We start from the raw sequence: 18,114 nt of genomic DNA, 5'->3' as shown, positions 1-18,114 counted from the left end.
TCACAGTCATGCCTCCCGCTAAGAATGCTGGGAATTGTAGCTCTGTGAGAGGTCTCCTAACAACTCTCAGCACCCTTAACAAACTATAGTTTCCAGGATTCTTTGTGGGAAGGCATGACTGTTAAAGTAGTATAACTGTTTTAAATGAATGGTGTGAATGTGACCTCAGAACTGATTTTTATAAGCAACTCTGAAAGCCTTTTAGGCTAAAGAGCCACCCTGGGCTCCTTCTGGGAGGAAGGGCAGGATATAAATTTAGTAATGAATTTAATAATAAATAAATAATATAAATGCTATAAATGAATTAATAATAATGTGCTGTGGATTTTCTCAGAGGTTAAATTATGGGAGGACACAAAGACGATTAATAGCTCAACAGCCCTGCAGAGCACATGTTTGCATGACAAAGATTCAGTTGCTGGCTGGCATCCCTAATTAAATAATCAGCTAGCAGGTGTTCAGGAAAATTCTGCCTGTAACTATGGACACCTGCTGCCAATCAGATTCAACAAGACTGGGCCAAATGGACAAACTGCCTGTCTTGGTATGGACAGAAGGTAGATCAGGATCTACTGGAAAGCCTTTGGGTGATTCGCAGTAGATCTGCAAGGCCTTCTGAGTTGCTAATAGTTGAGCAACTTGTAAGTTAACTTTCTAAACTCAATTAACCCAAACATAAATGTGAGCAAAATTCATCCACCGCACCTCCCAAGGGAAACTGTACTCAGGTTCAAGTTTATGCCACCCATTTGCCTTTCTTAATAAAAAGTGTACTTCAGACAACCGGCTTACTGAGCATTCATCCTGATTTGTTTGCAGGGAGATTAGACGATGTTGGCTGTTTAATAACTATTCATCCTGATTTGTTTGTGGGGAGGTTAGATTACGGTTGCATATGCACCATACTTTTAAAGCACGTGGCTTCCCCCCCCCCCCAAGAATCCTGGGAACTGTAGTTTACCCTTCACAGAGCTAAAATCCCTAGCACCCTTAACAAACTAGTTCCCAGGTTTATTTGGGGTAAGTCATGTGCTTTAAATGTATGGTGTGTACTCAGCTGATGACATCAAAGCAAGTGTTATCCCACCTTTCAAGTGCAATTTCTTGGCACTTACTTCAAAAAGTCTGATCTTTTGGGGAAGTGGGTTTGTAGCACAAGTGCTCCCAATCAACTGTAATTGTGCAACCGCAATTTGCCAGTATATGATTGAATCCCACCTGAAAATAATGACAATTTGGAAGCACCAAAAGATTCTCAAACTGCGATCCATAAAGATTACTTGTAGCGCTAGGCCCCCCATTCAGCTGCTCTGCACAACAGTTGTAGAATGATTTAGAACATCTATATTTGTCCTGAACTTTATTAATTTTTCCCCAATGATGGAAATTGAATCTGTTTTGAGTAGGACCAGAGTATCATTTGTGTTAACAAAGCTTAGGGGTCTCCGACACTGGAGCATTCAAGAGGCAGCTGGACAGCCATCTGTCGGGTATGCTTTGATTTGGATTCCTGCATTGAGCAGGGGGTTGGACTTGATGGCCTTATAAGCCCCTTCCAACTCTACTACTCTATGATTCTATGATTTTCATAATATAGCGTTTTGTTTTTACAATGATGCTGGCACTGAAGAAAACAATGTTGTTATATTTTTCTTCATCCATCACAATAGAAAAGCAAGACTACAATTACTAAAATATCACTTAGATGCTTCATAGAACTAAACACAAACAGCTTATTAAGTGGGCTGCTGAGATCCCCAGCAATTTTTAAGTGATCTACAAGGAAAATGTTTGAGAGCTGCTTGTGATTGGGTTTGGACTGAGGGAGTCTGGGAGAAGGAGGAAATGAAGGACATAGGAAGCTACCTTATAATGAGTTAGGCCATTCGTCCATCTAGTTCAGTACTGTTTGCATTCACTGGCAGGAGCTCTCCAGGGTTTCAGAGGACATTCCCAGCCCTACCTGGGGATGCCAGGGACTGAACCTGGGACCTTCTGCATGCCAAGCAGATGCTCTGCCCCTGGGCTACAGCTCTTTCCCTAAATGAGATAGCATTGAAGGAAGCAGTAGAGCAGATATAGGGAAACCTTTTTTTTCTAGACCAAGGGCCACATGCCCTTCTGGACAACCTTCCAGGGGCCACATGGTGGATGGGACCAGAGGCAAATCACACAGGGAAATTTAGGGAGGAAGAAAGAATGTGACAGTAAGCATATACTGAATGAAGGGACATTGAAAAAGAAAAGCCTTGTCTACGCATGGAACAGACTGAGGTGGAAGAGTGTTTATGCGATACACTGGGCTGAACCACTGAACCACTTCAGAATATAAGAAGGTAATTCAGGCCCCATCTGTGCTACATATTTAAAGCAGGATCATGCCACTTTAAAGAGCAGAGCTTGGAAAAGTTACTTTTTTGAACTACAACTCCCATCAGCCCAATCCAGTGGCCATGTTGGCTGGGGCTGATGGGAGTTGTAGTTCAAAAAAGTAACTTTTCCAAGCTCTGTTAAAGAGGCATGGGTTTCCCCCCAAAGAATCCTGGGAACTGAAGTTTGTTTATGGTGCAGGGAGTTGTCAGAAGATCCCTATTCTCCTCACAGAGCTGCAATTGCTAGAGTGGTTTAACAATCAATCCCTTTTCCCAGGAAACTCTGGGAAATGTAGCCAGTAGTACAGGGGCAAATTTAGAAGTGCAGGGTCCCTTCATGTTAGTCACAGCCATGACCCCCCCTTTTTGTTGCTGGATTGAGAATGCTGGAGACATTGGGACCCTGCTCCCCCAAAATAAGGGGTCTAACACCTCCTGAGACCCTGGATGACTGCATCCCTGATTGTAGCTCTGTGAGGGCAATAGAGTTCTCCTGACAACTCTCTGCATCCTTAACAGTTCCCAGGATTCCTTGGGGGAAGCAGTGACTATTTTAAACTGGTATAATACTCCTTTAAATATCGAGTGCAGATGGGCCTCAGTTTTGTTTCAGCCAGGCTTCCTCATCCTGGTGCTCTCAAGAGGCGTTGGACTCCTATCAGCCCCACCCAGGGTGGTATTATTATTATTATTATTATTATTATTATTATTATTATTATTATTATTATTAATTTCTATAGCATTTTTAAGCACTTTACAGGTGTTCAAAGAACTTCACATGCATTGTCAGGGAAGAAAGTATTATGATAGATGGGGAAATGTGGGGTTGAGACTGCTTGTCTACAGTCACCTTGTGAGTTCATGGAAGAGGCAAGATTCAGACAGGGGGCTTTCCTGATTTATAGTTCAGGCTGTAATCCTAAATCCCAGCTATCTGGGAGTCAGCATAACTGAATTCAATGAGATTTGCTTCCAAATCTTTACTGTTTTAGATTTTTAATGCCTACGTATTGTATACCTATGTTGTACGTTGCCCAGAGTGGCTGGACAGCCAGCCAGTTGGGCGACTAATACATTCAATAAATAAATAGACATGTATTGTCATGAGCCCTGTAAAGAACTCCTAGCAAAGTGGGCAGAAGGAGAAGACTGGGATCCAGGGCAGGGCCCGAGTGGTCTGCAATGGGAGAGGCTTGAAGCCGGAGAAGACTTCAGCAGTTGGAACAGCAACAGCCCTGCCCTGGAGGCACTGGCTGCAATAGAGGAGGTGGTGTCTGCAATAGAGGAGGTGGTGTCTGACAGTGAATCTCCACTCCACACTTCCAGACTCAGAGGGCGCCAGGTTGCTTGAAGAGGTTTGCCTTTTCTTATTTTTTCCTTTTATAATCTGGGAATACTCCATTTAACCTTGAAAGCTTTGCCCCCAGAGCCACCTCCCGCTCTGTCCTTAGGGCAGAAGGAGTCAGACTCGCATCCAAAGTAGGAGACTGAAGAAGAACTGGTTGAGGCTTCTCTCCTGTCGCCAAGGCCACACCAGCAGCTGCACAGCCATGAACAGACTGCACTGAACCGGCTCACCACCCCATCTGTAGGAATGCCCTTTTGCTGTCCCAGTCCCAATGTGGGAGACAGTTGCTGCACGAAGAGTGAGCCCGCCCTGAGTCTACTTGAGTGGTCTCAGGGGGCATGTTAAATTGCTGTGACAACATCTTTGCTTGAGCAGCCATGGCTGGAAATGCCTTGTACAGACTCGCAGACCTATGCAATTTGTTGTCTGATCTATGTACAGCTCTAAAGATAAATTCTGCATGATAAATAATGGAGAAAAGCATGTCAGTGATCACGAGTCTGATGGGCTTGGCCAGGACATGTATATCAGGGGTGGGGAACCTTTGGCTCGCAGAGCTTGGACCTCCCGACTCATGACATCATCTGATTCATTCCTGCATTGGCTGCGTGTGCTGTTCCTAGCAGGAAGAGGTGCGCACAGCCAAACTGAGCAGGATTTAACCCCCACTTAGATGAGTGTAGGTTACGTCCTGCTCAGTTTAACAGGATTCCATGTAACCTCTTTCCTGATTTAGTTTTTTTCCTAGTTTTTCACAGGACTTTTGATGCAAACACCTTCCTAATTTATGCTAAAAAGAAGGCGGGGACTTCATTTTAGCAGTGCTTTGCAAGGTGCTTTGAAGTCCCGATTTTGAGACTTAAACCACCTTGCACCTGTCATGGTTGTGATGTTAGATGACTGACAGGTGGGGAGCCCCCCCTCAAATTTGTTCTGCAAGGAAGATCTTAATAAGGATCTGGCCTGAGGAGCCAAAAGGTTTCCCTATTTCTGATGTATATTCACTAATAGGCAAAAAACCTTGTGGTTTAAGAATCTACCTATAGCCAACAGATATTTCTATCAAACTTTAAAAAGCAGGGAAATTGTGCAACTATAGTGAATGCACCAGGGGAGCAGGAGACCTGACCTCCTCTCTGAGATACTGTACTGCTCTACAAATTTGTAAAAATGCAAACACAATTTGGCTTGGTCTTTCACAGTCCAATCCACTTCCTGTGTAGCTTGGAAGCATTTGGTAACATGTGCCTCTGAGCATATGGTGAGTGGTGGCAACACCTGCCATTTCCAAAGATGGAGAATTACATTTTTGTATGTTCGTTGGTGTTTTGTAGTTTGCTTCTTTTCTATGTTACTACTGTTTCTAGAAAGAATCTAACCTAGAAAATTATATTTCTCTCATTATTCATCCTAGAAATCTGTGTCAATTTTATTTTTATTAATTTCAAAGCCTTTTTATTGGTCAGTGTCATCAGTCAGTGGCGATCACTCGTGACTGAGTACGATTGTCTCAAAAATATTGGAAGATGCCTGTTCCTGAATTTGTTTTATGTGGGGAGATCGGCGCACAACCATCAACACACAATCTTGACAGAAAAAGGCTTTGATCCAATGGCATGGATACCATGACGATTGGAAGTCTTTTATCTGCTGCAGCCTTCATCCACCTTCATAGCCATTGTAACATATACATTGTTATCCTCCACCTATTCTGCCATTGAGGACATTCTTGGATCGTTCTTTGTCTGGTTCCTCTCCCTTGACCTTATCGCCATGGGCTTAAACTACTCCACTTAAGGAAAGGTGGGCGTGGTCAATTAAAAACATAGAGCACACCTAGAATTTTGCTACAATATATATTTCACCTCCCACTGTTTTATCTTGTGCAAACTGAGACACTCCTCATGTCCATTGGAAACTATTCTGCAGAACAGTCAGTGCCATTATTCCACAATTGTTTTTGGAGCTCTTTTTTTAGTGTTGCAAAGTGTTGCTGTACTTCACATATTCACAGAAACAGAAGCAAAAGAAAATGATTTACTATAGGAAACTTCACTAAAATTGCGAAGTAAATCAAACATATTTAAAATGACTATCTGAACTTTATCAACTGTTTTACTATTGTTGCTTCTTCCCTGCTAAAACAAGATCAGCACAGTATGTCTTGTTTCTGTTATTTGGGCTGATTGCAGGTGTTACCACCATTCCCCAGATGCTCAGAGGCATATGTTACTGAATACTTCCAAGCTACACAGAAAGTGGATTGGACTGTGAAAGACCAACCCAAATTGAGGGGAAGGGGGAGAGGGGGAGATGGGATGGTTGGCCACTGAGCAGAGGGGAAGCCCCTTTCCTTTCCAAAACAGTATCACTGTTTTTCAGGGTTTCCCCCACCTTTTTATTCTACAACAGGCACATGTAGCCTCCCACCCAAATTTAAACCAAAGTTGTCCCTGGCCACATCCACACCAGACCTTTATTCCACTTTAGACAGTCATGGCTTCTCCCAAAGAATCCTGGGAAGTATAGTTAGTGAAGGCTGCTGAGACTTGCTAGGAGATGCCCTGTTCCCCTCACAGAGCTTCAGTCAGAGCAGCTGACTGTTAAATCACTCTGGCCACTGGAGCTGTCAGGGGAATAAGAGTCTCCTCTCAGCACCCTTCACAAACTACACTTCCTAGGATTCTTTGGGGGAAGCCATGACTTCCCAAGTGAAATAAAGGTGTGGTGTGGGTGTGGCCCCCTGATTAGCCAAGCCCAGCAGCTAGGAGTCTGGCTTTTAGAACACTGACAGTTGGTTCTTACTGAGCATGCCCAACAATATAATAGAGTTCAATGCAAAATTTCTTAAATTAATTAAAAATCAGCCAGGCATTTTTTAAAAACTTTTAAACTGCAGAAGATGAAGGTCAGAGTATGGGGTAAGGTCAGTAATAGGATTACAGATACACTGTGAACATGGCTGATTTTTAATTATTTTCAACAGATTATGAGAACTCTGACAGAAAAAAAGTCCAAAAGGGATCTGTTTTTTCTCTCTCTTTACACTTTGAACTCTTGATTCTCTCTGACTATTTTGTGTATCACTATGAAAATTTAGAGGGTTGTTAAACAAGCACTTCTGAGTTCAGGACTATAAGTTTTGTAAGTTTTTGTTTTGAAATTAGTTTATAGAAAGCATCAGAATGACATGGGGGTATTTTCACTTTAACATTGTGGAATGCAAAAACCCATGCTGACTATAGTATACAGCCACTCTAGTGGCTGTATAGTGACAGTTTTGTCAATCTAGGTAGGAGGGCAGGGATGGGGAACCTGTGGCCTTCTGGATGTTGTTCACCATGCACTGACCATTAGCCATGCTACCTGGGGGCTGATGGGAAGTGGGGTCCACCAAATTCTGGAGGTCCACACTTTTCCCCATCCCTGCATTAGGTAAACTGAACAGTCCAATTTCTAACATTATGATGAACAAACTCAGCACGAGATGTTGCTAATGGCAGCCTAAATAATGCTATTTTATAGTACTTCAATGTTCCTTTTGGCAAATATATATTGGAGCAGCTGAAGAAGGTGGAAACCAAATTTAAACAAAAACAAAAACTTAGACACTGTAATACAGACAGAGGGGTACAGATATTTTGAAAAGTGGATCATTTTTGGCAGATAGAGCTGGGAGAACCTCCTGTTGTTTATTGCTTTTAATTGTTTTTAATATTGTATGTTAAGGTTGCTTTAGCTCACCCTGGGACCTCTGGGTGAAGGGTGGGCAATAAATGCTGTTGCTAGTAACAATTATTAATAGCACTGTAACAGCAGCTGGACTTATATATGAGATCACACAGAATCTCCCCTCTGATGTTAACTTTCGCTTTTTAAAAGTGGCCAGTCTCAATTGTGCAAAATGACCGTGGGTGGGTGGGAAGGAAGGGTGAGAAATAAAAAACACCCCAGACCCCTTTATATGCTTCTCTGATAGCCGGCAAAACACCCACCCACAATAATCCTCCATTAATTTCTCCCACCATGAAGGTTGCTGTGAGTAGCTGCATGTCCAGCAATCTTATTGGGACCAGAATGATGCGTGCGAGGAAGAAAAGAGGGGAAAGATCCACTTTTCCACCCTCTTTTCTGTCTGCCGCAGGTGACATATACCCTGGGCGGGAGGGTGTTCAGGAGGTGGGGGGGGGAGCGAAGAGAAATGGGATGAGGGGAGGGAGGAGAGAGTGAGGTAGTGGAGGAGGAGGGAGGGGAAAAGGGGAGCGAGAGAGAGAGAGAGAGAGAGAGAAGGCGCAAAAGGAGGACCAATCTTAAGAAGGAAATGTATTAGGGACAGCTGCTGTGGCTCTCGCTCCCTTCCCGACGCACAAGCAGCTCCCAGAGCCGAGCATGGGCAAAACTCTTCCGTCAGGTTGGCTCCATCTGTTGACAGCAGCCGCGGTAGTGGCGGCGGCGTTCTGCATCTGGGGGTCAGAAGGCAAGGTAACCCCGAGGGGATGTTTACGTGGTGGTGGGATGGCTGGGTGGGTCAGTGGGTGGAGGGGCGCGCGCGTGAGGAGGGGGCTTTTTTGGATCTCCCTTTCCTCACGTTCGATTTCTGGCTGTTGATGCTTTTCTCCTCCTAGTATACGGCGTGCGGGGGGGGGCGGCGAAGCCATTACAACTGACAACTCCAGCGGTGGGTGATGATGGGGGCAGAAATAAATAATAATAATAACGCCGATCGAGAAAGTGTTGGGTTTGTGTGTCTAACTGCGTTTTTTCTTTAAGCAGGGGTTAGGGGGAGGCCGGGCTTGTGGAGGTGGGGGGCTTGCCCAGACATGTCAGGATGTTTTTGTTTTTCCAGGGGATCTGGAAGAGAAGGAAACGCTTTGATTTGCAAATTGTACCCATGTTTGGAGGGGGAGAAAGGTGGGTGGAGGGAGGGAGGGGGGGGCTACCGCCTTTCAAGTCAGTGACGGGAGATGTTTATAATTTTCTGGGTTGGAGAGTCAGGAAAGCAAGCGTACAGGATCGCCTCTGTTACTCGCATCCCGTTGACTCTTGGCTTAAAAAACACCCCCCCCTAAGCTACGCAGAAAATTTGAGGAGGGGGAGTAGAGCAAGGACACACGAATATGTTTTCCTCTTTGATCTGTCACGTGTATCGCTCCTCCCCACCCCCACGTTCTTCTTTTAATTAAGTTGTAGGGAAGGACTGGACAACATCAAACGTAAAAAGACGTTTCACACCCTGGAATCGGTGCCTAGGAAGCCCGATTAAAACAGGGATTAGAGAGAGCTGATCAGATAGACGGAATGAGCCAATTAATTTAGTCTTCTGGCCAAAGGCACAGAGGGTAGCTTTTGTCTGTTTTCAGAGAGTCCAAGACGGCTTGGAACTCTTCCTGCTGTATAAGTTCCTCCTATTCTTCCCTCTGGTCAAACAGGTGTTTCAGGCTTTTGTTTCATAAACCTGCACGATCTGTTTGATTGGAGGCAACAGTGAGAGAAAAGCACAAATATTTTGTAGAGTTTCAGAAACCCGCATGACCTGTTTGAATGGATATAACAATGGGAGAAAAAGCAGTGTGTCAGCATGAGTGGTGGGGAATCTGCGGCCCACCAGGTATTTAAGAAGACAACTTCCATTATCCCGGACCATTGGCCATGCTGGCTGAGGCTAATAGAGTTGGAGTCCACCAACATCTGAACAGCTACAGGTTCTCCATCCTTGTCTTAAAGAGACTGTAAGAGGAAAGCATTATAGGCTATGAGTTCCACGGTTGCAATTTGGCAGTGAAAATGACATGTTCTTGTTGATTTATATATATATATATATATATAATTTCTGTACTGTTTTACATTTCTGGAAAAAGTCTCTAATGCGGTCTACAAATGATTTTGAAACATCAAAGAGAACATTACAGGAGGGGGAATTAGGCCCGTTGAGTATATGTGTTTGTAGTACTTGAATGGCAGGCAATGGCAAGGACAGCAATTACATGTGGGAAGAATGCATTCAGTTCCCATACTTAAAACAAGCAGCTCTAACCGTATTGAAACACCTTCTTTAAAACACCTCCTCTTCTGCACCTTCATCTTTGGGTAGGTAATGCTTTGTCACATTCTTGTAAGTACTGGTTTAGTGTGTATGTGTCTGCTAGTTACTGAACTAAGGCAGATTAAAAAATGAATTGCTGTATAGTATATAAGAACTACTAACTCCTGCACTAGTTCTGACTTCTTTTTAGTGTGGGGTGGCTGATGTGGAATTTGTGCAGCTGGGAAAATCTGCTTTGGAAAAACCTGCCAGGGGTTGAAACTGGGTCCTTCTGCATACAAATCATGTGCTCTACAACAGAGCTATGGCCCCACCCCCAAAAAAGAAGATGCACTTCTTCCCAAAAACTCAAGGACATTGGTGAGCCCTCTGTGGCTCACTTTCACTCTTGGGAGACCTGACCCCCCACCCCGTATCCATCTACATGTGTACCAGAGCAATCACTGATTAAACATTATTTGCAGTGAATCAGCTCTCAGTCTACCATTCAATCAAATTTTTAGTTTAATATTTGTATCCTACTTTTCTGTTAAGGCAATCAAAGCAGCTTACAATAAAATAAAATACACTGGGATTCACAACAGCAAATTGATGATAATAAAATTATTATATAATAATACAATTATAAAATAAAAAAGGAGACCACCTTGACTGTAAGCCCTGCAAGACCCTCTCCCTGCTTGCTGGCCTCTTTCCACCTGGCCTGGAAGGATGGGGCCTTGACTGGCTGCAGCTATGAAAGGTATCACTACCTGAAGATGCCAGAGACCACCTTGATTGTGGGGTGTTGTTGAGGGGCTTCTGTTTGGGTAAACATTTAATTCTTCTGGTCAGTTTTTTGTTTTGCTGTTGATGGGATTATGCTCCTGTATTTTATTGTTGGATCGTATTAAGAATTATAAGGGTGTATCAGTTTATTGTATGTTTCTTAATATGTTTTTGTTAATTATTGACTATTTGAATTTATTTTCTGACAGTGAATTGTGTAACTTTTTTCATGTTGTGAGCCGCCTTGAGCATAGATTGCTATGGAAAGGCGGCATACAAATAAACAGTGATGATGATGATGAAAATGGGATCAGTTAAAATACAACAGCATGTAAAATGGGAAAAACACAGGGTTTAGATTAGAAGAAGAATGTGTTGTCTTAAAAACTGTCTAGCATTTAAAAAACAGTATTTAACTATTTCATACACACACACACACATATTTACAAATATAATAGAAAAGAAAAAAAAACTGTTTCAAGATGGCTAAAGGGGAATGTGGTAGATCTTGCCTGGAGGAAATTTCACAATTGCATGAACAGCATTGGGCTTTTAAGTCCTTACGAGCTGTGGCTCCTGTTCTTGTAGCCCATTCTTATGGGTGGTATCCAACACTAGTCTTACTCTGAGTATATCCATTGAAGTGAATATACATGACTAACTTAGGTTCATTAATTTCAATGGGTCTATTCTGAGTAGGACTTAGTTGGATAAAACCCTATGATCCCCTTGAAATCAACGGCCAAATGAGGCATGATGGACCATCTGCCTTGAATGAGGCAGTGGTGCATCCCCTCCTTAAGGACACCTCCCTGGACCCAGGAGTGTTAAACAACTATCACCCAGTAGCAAACATGCTCTTTTTGGACAAGGTGCTTGAGAAGATGGTGGCAGTCCAGCTTCAAGCATGCTTGGAGGAAACTGATTACTTGGATCCATTCCAGTGGCTCAGGCCTGGCCATGGCACTGAAATTGCCTTGGTCACCTGGTTGATTACATTTGTTGGGAGAGAGATGGGGAATGCGACCCTGCTCGTTCTTGATCTCTCAGCTTTTGATACTGTTGACCATGGTAGCCTTCTGGAACATCTCAAGGAGATGAGGATTTGGGGGTGCTGTGCTTAAGTGGTTCTGCTCATACCTCCAGAGTCCCTTCCAAAAAGTAGTTATGGGAGGCTACTGTTCAGTACCATGGAAATTATCCTATGGTGTTCTGCAGGGTTCAGTCTTGTCCCTCATGCTTTTAACATCTATATGAAGCCACTGGGAGCTGTGATCAGGAGATTTGGAGTAAGGTGCCATCAATATGGAGATGACACCCAACACTGCCTCTCTATTCTATCTGAGTCAGGAGAGGGAGTTGAGGTGTTGAACCAGTGCTTGGAGGCAGTGATGGACTGGATTTGGGCCACCAAATTGAGGCTGAATCCTGAAAAGACAGAGATGTTATGTGTCCAGAGTTCTCATGTCCAGGAGGTGGGAAGACAGCCTGTTCTGGATGGGGTTGCTCTTTCCTTGAAGGAGTGGGTCCGCAGCCTGGGGGTACTGCTTGATCCAATGCTGTCACTGGAGGTACAGGTGGCCTCAGTGGCTGGGAGTGCCTTTTTTCAGGTCCAGCTGGATTGCCAGCTTTGTCCCCTTTTGGACAGAGAAGATTTGGCCACAGTGCTCCATGCTCTGGTAACTTCCAGACTGGATTATTGCAATGTGCTCTATGTGGGGCTACCCTTGAAGAGACTCAGAAACTTCAACTGGTCCAAAATGCAGCAGCCAGATTACTGCTTGGGGTTCCATTTAGAGCTCATAGTGCTGCTGTTTTAAAACAGTGCATGGGTTGCCAGTTCATTTCTGGGCCCAGTTCAAGGTGCTCACATTAGTGTTTAAAGCCCTAAATGACTTAGGTCCCAAATATCTGAAAGACCGCCTCCTTCCCTACAGACCTTCTTGGTGTTGAGATCAACAATGGGGCCCCTTTGCATAGTTCTGCACCCTTGGAAGTATGGGGTGGTGGTCTGGGAGAGGGCATTCTCTGTAGCATCCCCTAAGCTGTGGAACTCCTTTCCCACCAAGATGCATCTGGCAACTTGTACAACTTTTGATAAATGCTGAAGACACACCTTACCCTGGCCTTCAATATCTGAGATGCATATTTTTAAGATCCACCCTATTTGTGTGATGTTGTTTTTAACTGTTCTTAATTATGTGTTTAAAACTGTTGTAACCTGCCCTGGGGAGAGCCAGTGTGGTGTAGTGGTTTGAGTGTTGGACTACGACCTGGGAGAGCAGGGTTCAAATCCCCACACAGCCATGAAGCTCACTGGGTGACCTTGGGCCTGTCACTGCCTCTCAGCCTCAGAGGAAGGCAATGGTAAACCACCTCTCAATACCGCTTACTGTACTATGAAAACCCTATTCATAGGGTCGCCATAAGTCGGGATCGACTTGAAGGCAGTCCATTTCCATTTGCAACCCACCCTGGGACCTTTGGGTGAAGGGCAGGTAATAAATTCTAACAATAATAATAGTAATAAAAATAGTGCAAAAGGCAATTAACATGCATATTTGTTTGCATATAAACAGCAACTGTGAGAAAGCCTAAACAGGGACTGTGTGTGTATGTGTGTGTGGGGAGTTTAACTCTTTCTGAAACTGCCTGATAAAAATTGGCTCTCAGAAGCTGTTTTTCCATTTCATCTGAAGGTCCCATTGGGACTCTTCAAATGCAAATAGCAGCTTTGGGGTGGCAATTTTTGTCAGGAATGTGTTGGAGATAGAAAAAGTTAAAATGTCACTCCTCACCCCCATCCCAAGAGCATTCAGGTTTGCCTGAGGCTGCTATATACATTAAAATATACAGGTTAATTCATGGAAATTAAGATCATTTATAGTTTGGAGCATTGGGTTGCATCCAGTATGGTGCTAAGTTAAAGTCATTTAGCAGTATACTTGTTTTGCACCAGCGAAGCACTGAATGCATAAGCAGGTTGCTGGTAACTTTGTTGCACAATTTTGTAGCATTGGGTTCCTCTTTTGCATAACATTTAAAACTTAACTCTACTAGCACAATAGTCCAATGTAAAATACGGGGAAGAGGGATTGATCATCAAGCCACTCTGATAATTGTAGCTCTGTGAGAGGAATAAGGGTCTCCGAACCATTCTTAGCACCATTAACAAACTACAGTTCACCTGAGTTTTGGGGGGAAGCCATGACTGTTGAAATGATATCATAGTGCTTTAAATTTATTGCATGAATACTGCTTTAAAACCAAGGTGCAGATGTTGCCCCAGTGAAGTTCATAACTGAGCAGGGATTCTCCAATACAAGCCCAGAGCTCCATACACATGCTGCCTTAATTTATTTTCACAGAAGCGATGCCATAATTGTGGTGCATAACTTTTTTTTTAAATGATCTTGCCTCAAGTTTCATTCTTCTTCCTTCACCCCCTTTGACTGACTGATTTGCAAACTGGGTCCAATTTTTTTGGGGGATGTTTTAATGTACAGTGGAAATTCAGTGTTTTATTAAGAGAAAAGTTAAACCCCAAGATGTTGATTCCAGAAGGAGGAAGAACATATGTATAATAATTGAATGCTTCCTGCTAGCTCCTAAGTGTGGGACAGTGTGCTGTCTAAAGTGAAGGCTTTTAAGAAGCCTGAATTCAAATCCCTGCAGGGAGAGCATTTAGGTAGGACAGGAAATGCAGTCTCCTCTCCACCCCATTTGTTTCAGACCAAATGCAATTATTTCTTAAAGGAGTCTCTGCTTCTTTCTCTGACTACTGTCAATGAAGTAGTCACCATAACTAAAATTGCAGCAGTAAGTATATTTGTTTGGGTGTAATAAGTCCAATTAGATACCATGGGAATTGCTTAAAAAGAAAAAAAGAAAAAAAGAATGTTGGCTTATGACTATAAGGCCTTGGTTTCAAATCTCTACTCGCCTATGAAGTTGGCTGATATTGGACCACTCATCACCTCTCAGCCTAACCTACCTCACAGGCTTGTTGTGTGGATAAAACAGAAACGGAACTCCTTAGACCATGGATGGGCACCCTCCAGATTTTATTGAGCTACAACTGCCACCAACCCCAGGTAGGGATGAGCAAATAGGAGATTTTGGTTTCTTTCAGATTTTTATTTCTCCAACCTTAAGTTTGGTTCTCCATATTTCTACATCAGTTTACCTTTTTTTAAAAAAGTCCTCATGAACAATCATCAACATTTTAGTTCACATTTATCCTAATAGACACATTTTTGTATGCATTTTTGCATCATGTACATATTTTCCAAAGCAATTTCCCCTAATATAATGTGTTTTGGGATGTTGTTTTCACTAATATATGCATTTATATGGACTCTTTAGTATATGCATTTTTGTATACATTAGCTGGCTGGAGAACTGCACTGAAAAGTTCAGAGTGTGATTCCCCTTCCCCTCTCTTGCCCCCTAATCAAGAAGGAGAAGGAATGATCAGACTTCTAGGCCAAAATTTTATTCCATTTCCAGCTACTATTTGCACTTCAACCATGGAGAGCATGAATTTTGAAAGATGACTGTGTTTCAGTTCTCAAATTAGGTGATATTCAGTGCTAGTCCTACTCAGAGAAGACCTGTTGAAGTTAATTGACATGACTGACTTAGGTTCATTAATTTCAGTAGGTCTAGATGCTACTTTGAGAGCCAGTGTGGTGTAGTGGTTACAGCAGCCTTTCCCAACCAGTGTGCCTCCAGATGTTGTTGGACCACAATTCCCATCTTTTCTGACCATTGGCAATGCTGGCTGAGGCTGATGGGAGTTGTGGTCCAACAACATCTGGAGGCACACTGGTTGGGAAAGGCTGGGTTAGAGTGTTGGACTATGACCTGGAAGACCAGGGTTCGAATCCCCACACAGCCATGAAGCTCACTGGGTGACCTTGGGCCAGTCACTGCCTCTCAGCTTCAGAGGAAGGCAATGGTCAACCCCCTCTGAATACTGCTTATCATGAAAACCCTATTCACAGGGTCACCATAAGTCGGGATTGACTTGAAGGCAGCCCATTGCTATTTTTCAGACTCTACTTTAAGCGGGGCTTAGTGGAAAACAACTCATAATTTTAGAAAGTTCAATTTAGGTAAGTTTGCCTTTAAATGTGATCTGAATCGAATTTCTCCCTCATCTCTAGCCCAAGTCAATGGTCAGTGGATGATGGGAGTTGTAGTCCAAACACCTGTAGGGCCAAAGGTTCCCCATCCCTTCTTGAGTCGTAGGATGGGAAAAGAATGTCAATAATAAGCATAATAAACAGGAGGAAAGATATCATAAGCAGTCTGGAGCTGATTGTTCTTGAAGGGAGAGAGAAAGTTTGCTATGTACTTTTGTTTTCCGTGACGGATCACTCCCGAGCTCAGTGAAGTATTAAAAAAATTCAACTCTGAAACTAGGTCACCCAATTAGCAAAGAATGCAGTCTGATTAATAAAGTCTATGACATTTCAGCTATTAAGTCCATAAAACAACTGGCAGTGGAGCCAGAATCACAGCTTGCTGTACTAAAGGTCTCCTGCCAGATGAACCAACAAAATAATGCAAACGGAATCTGTACAGTAAACGATGGCAGTGGGAGCAACAAAATAGGTGCCTTGGCATGTAACTGCTGAACCGCTGTTTGTAGCCCATATACACTATCACAATTTTAAAAGTTGGGGGATGGGAGAGGGAATGGAAGCTTGTTCAATTCTCCTCTAGTATCTGCTGCTACACTGGTGAACTGTGTCAAGTCAAGCTATTTGTCTGTGTACTGCCTGGCAGTTACTCTCCAGGGTTTCAGGCAAAGGGCCAGCGGAGGTTGGTCCACTAGGCCCAATGGGGCAATGTCCTGCCAATCTTAGGGCTCATCTCCACAGTGGTTTGCTGTGTGTTTGGTGCTACTCGCATCTCCTTTTAATTCGCATGGTTCACATGACATTACTGGCAAACAGAGGCTATCACGCAGTTTCCCCCCTGTAAATCCGTACGAACCCAAACCTCTGATAATACAAAAAGGGAAGGGAAAAAAGTCTTCACTCCGTATCTCTAGTGCTTGCGGACGCTGTGCTGCGATGCTTTTAGGTGTGTCAATCGTTTCCCCCCTCCACACCCACTTCCTCCTCTTCCCTTTGCTTATTTTATTTCCTGTAGGCTGAAAAGCAACTTCCAGTTGCTCTCCCCTGTTCTGCTAGCCTTTTTTATGTTGCTGCAAATGATGCCTTATTTTTCTTTTCCCCCTAACTTATGCACAAAAGCATAACACTGCTAAAACAAAGATTTGTATTTCAGCTGTATTGTACCAGTGAAAATACAAATAATCGCACTTCCGGGTTGTTGTTTTTTAAATGAAACTAACTAGTAGAACAAACTGAGCATGCTCAGTTGCCAGGTATCCAGAGGGAGTGGAAATGTTAAATTAGAGGGCATGGTCATTAGGAAACTGTGTCATGGATCCTTCCCCTCAGTGTAAATAGAAAACACCATGTTTACAGCTGGCATTGAACCCTTACATGGACGGTGCAAATAGAAAACGGAGGTAAAGCAGCTCCTTTAGTACGAAGTAATGCTCCCATGTGGATAAACCTTTAATCTGCCCTCAGCCAAGCCCTCCTCCTGCCTGCCTTCTTACATACAGCCAGTTCGGGGGTCCTGACGGTCAAGATTCCTTCTCCTTAGTTTCAGAGTTGCCTTTGTAGAACTCAGCAGGAAGGAGAAAAATGACAAAACTAGAGTTAGTTGGCTCTGCCTGTGATTGGCTCTGGCTCCACCTGGGGTTGGGTCTCCCAGCCCCCTGTCCTATTAATCTCAACACCACTGGCAGAGGTGCTATCCCCAAACACAGTAGGACTGGCTTACCAAATTTTTGAAGTATGCTAATTAATACATGTTACCATCTAAAGACGGGAGGGACAAAAGACTATTAACTCCTGAGCCTAAAATTGCCTTCTGCATGCAAAACATGTATTCCATATTGCTGAGTTTTCGTCCCTCAGCTGTAAATTGTAATAACGTAAGAATTACCTTTCTTGATTAAATCAAAGGACCAAGTAGTCCAGCAGATGTTTCTGGAAGCAATGGTGTAAAATGGGGGTTGCTAATATGGCACCCACTGGTGCCAGTGTACCCACCAGTACCTCCTATGGTGCTGGCAAATGGTCTCTGTAAACATCCTGTCAAAAATCCCAAGAAACACTGCTGCTGACACCAGCTTTTAAGTGGCTTTTACCTCAGGCCAAATTTCCTAAACCTTTCCCCCAGCCAAATACTCCCACAACCCAGTCCAACTACTGAGGACAATCTCCCTCTGTACGCCAAAGTGGGTACAACTAAGCAGGTAAAATTAGTAAACAAAATTAAAGCACCAAATGGTGCAATTCATGTATAAATATCAACATAACCCTACTAAACAGATGAAATTACCAAACTCAGTTACAATAATGGTGGCGGTAACTGACTGTATAGCAATCTCACAATTGGCATATAGGTATGTTGGCCATATCAGGGTTGGCTCCAATATAGAAAGCGGTCATTTACCACTAACAACAACATTGGCATGCTTAACGGACAGCAAT

The 18,114-nt window shown here is 43.3% G+C and overlaps 1 protein-coding gene across 13 annotated transcripts in view; it reads left to right on the top strand.

Moving 5' to 3' along the window:
* Positions 1 to 3,024: 3,024 nt before the first annotated feature.
* Positions 3,025 to 18,114, top strand: part of LOC133373493 (uncharacterized) — a 67,872-nt gene continuing 52,782 nt past the window's right edge. For 3 of the 13 annotated variants that reach the window (XM_061603329.1, XM_061603330.1, XM_061603314.1), the window contains exon 1: positions 7,970 to 8,202. In XM_061603329.1, coding sequence (XP_061459313.1) covers positions 8,110 to 8,202 — 93 coding nt within the window. In that variant the 5' untranslated portion in view covers positions 7,970 to 8,109. Of the gene's footprint in view, positions 3,049 to 3,706; positions 3,728 to 7,721; positions 7,759 to 7,799; positions 7,865 to 7,969; positions 8,203 to 9,660; positions 9,808 to 14,550; positions 14,626 to 18,114 lie in introns of those variants that run through there. The other 10 variants (XM_061603328.1, XM_061603317.1, XM_061603327.1 and 7 more) reach the window with 10 other exon arrangements.

The sequence above is a fragment of the Rhineura floridana genome, chromosome 19 (genome assembly GCF_030035675.1).
Source record: "Rhineura floridana isolate rRhiFlo1 chromosome 19, rRhiFlo1.hap2, whole genome shotgun sequence".
Taxonomy (NCBI): Eukaryota; Metazoa; Chordata; class Lepidosauria; order Squamata; family Rhineuridae; genus Rhineura; species Rhineura floridana.
The sequence above is the reverse complement of the archived record's forward strand: the minus strand, read 5'-3'. Positions and strand labels throughout refer to the sequence as shown.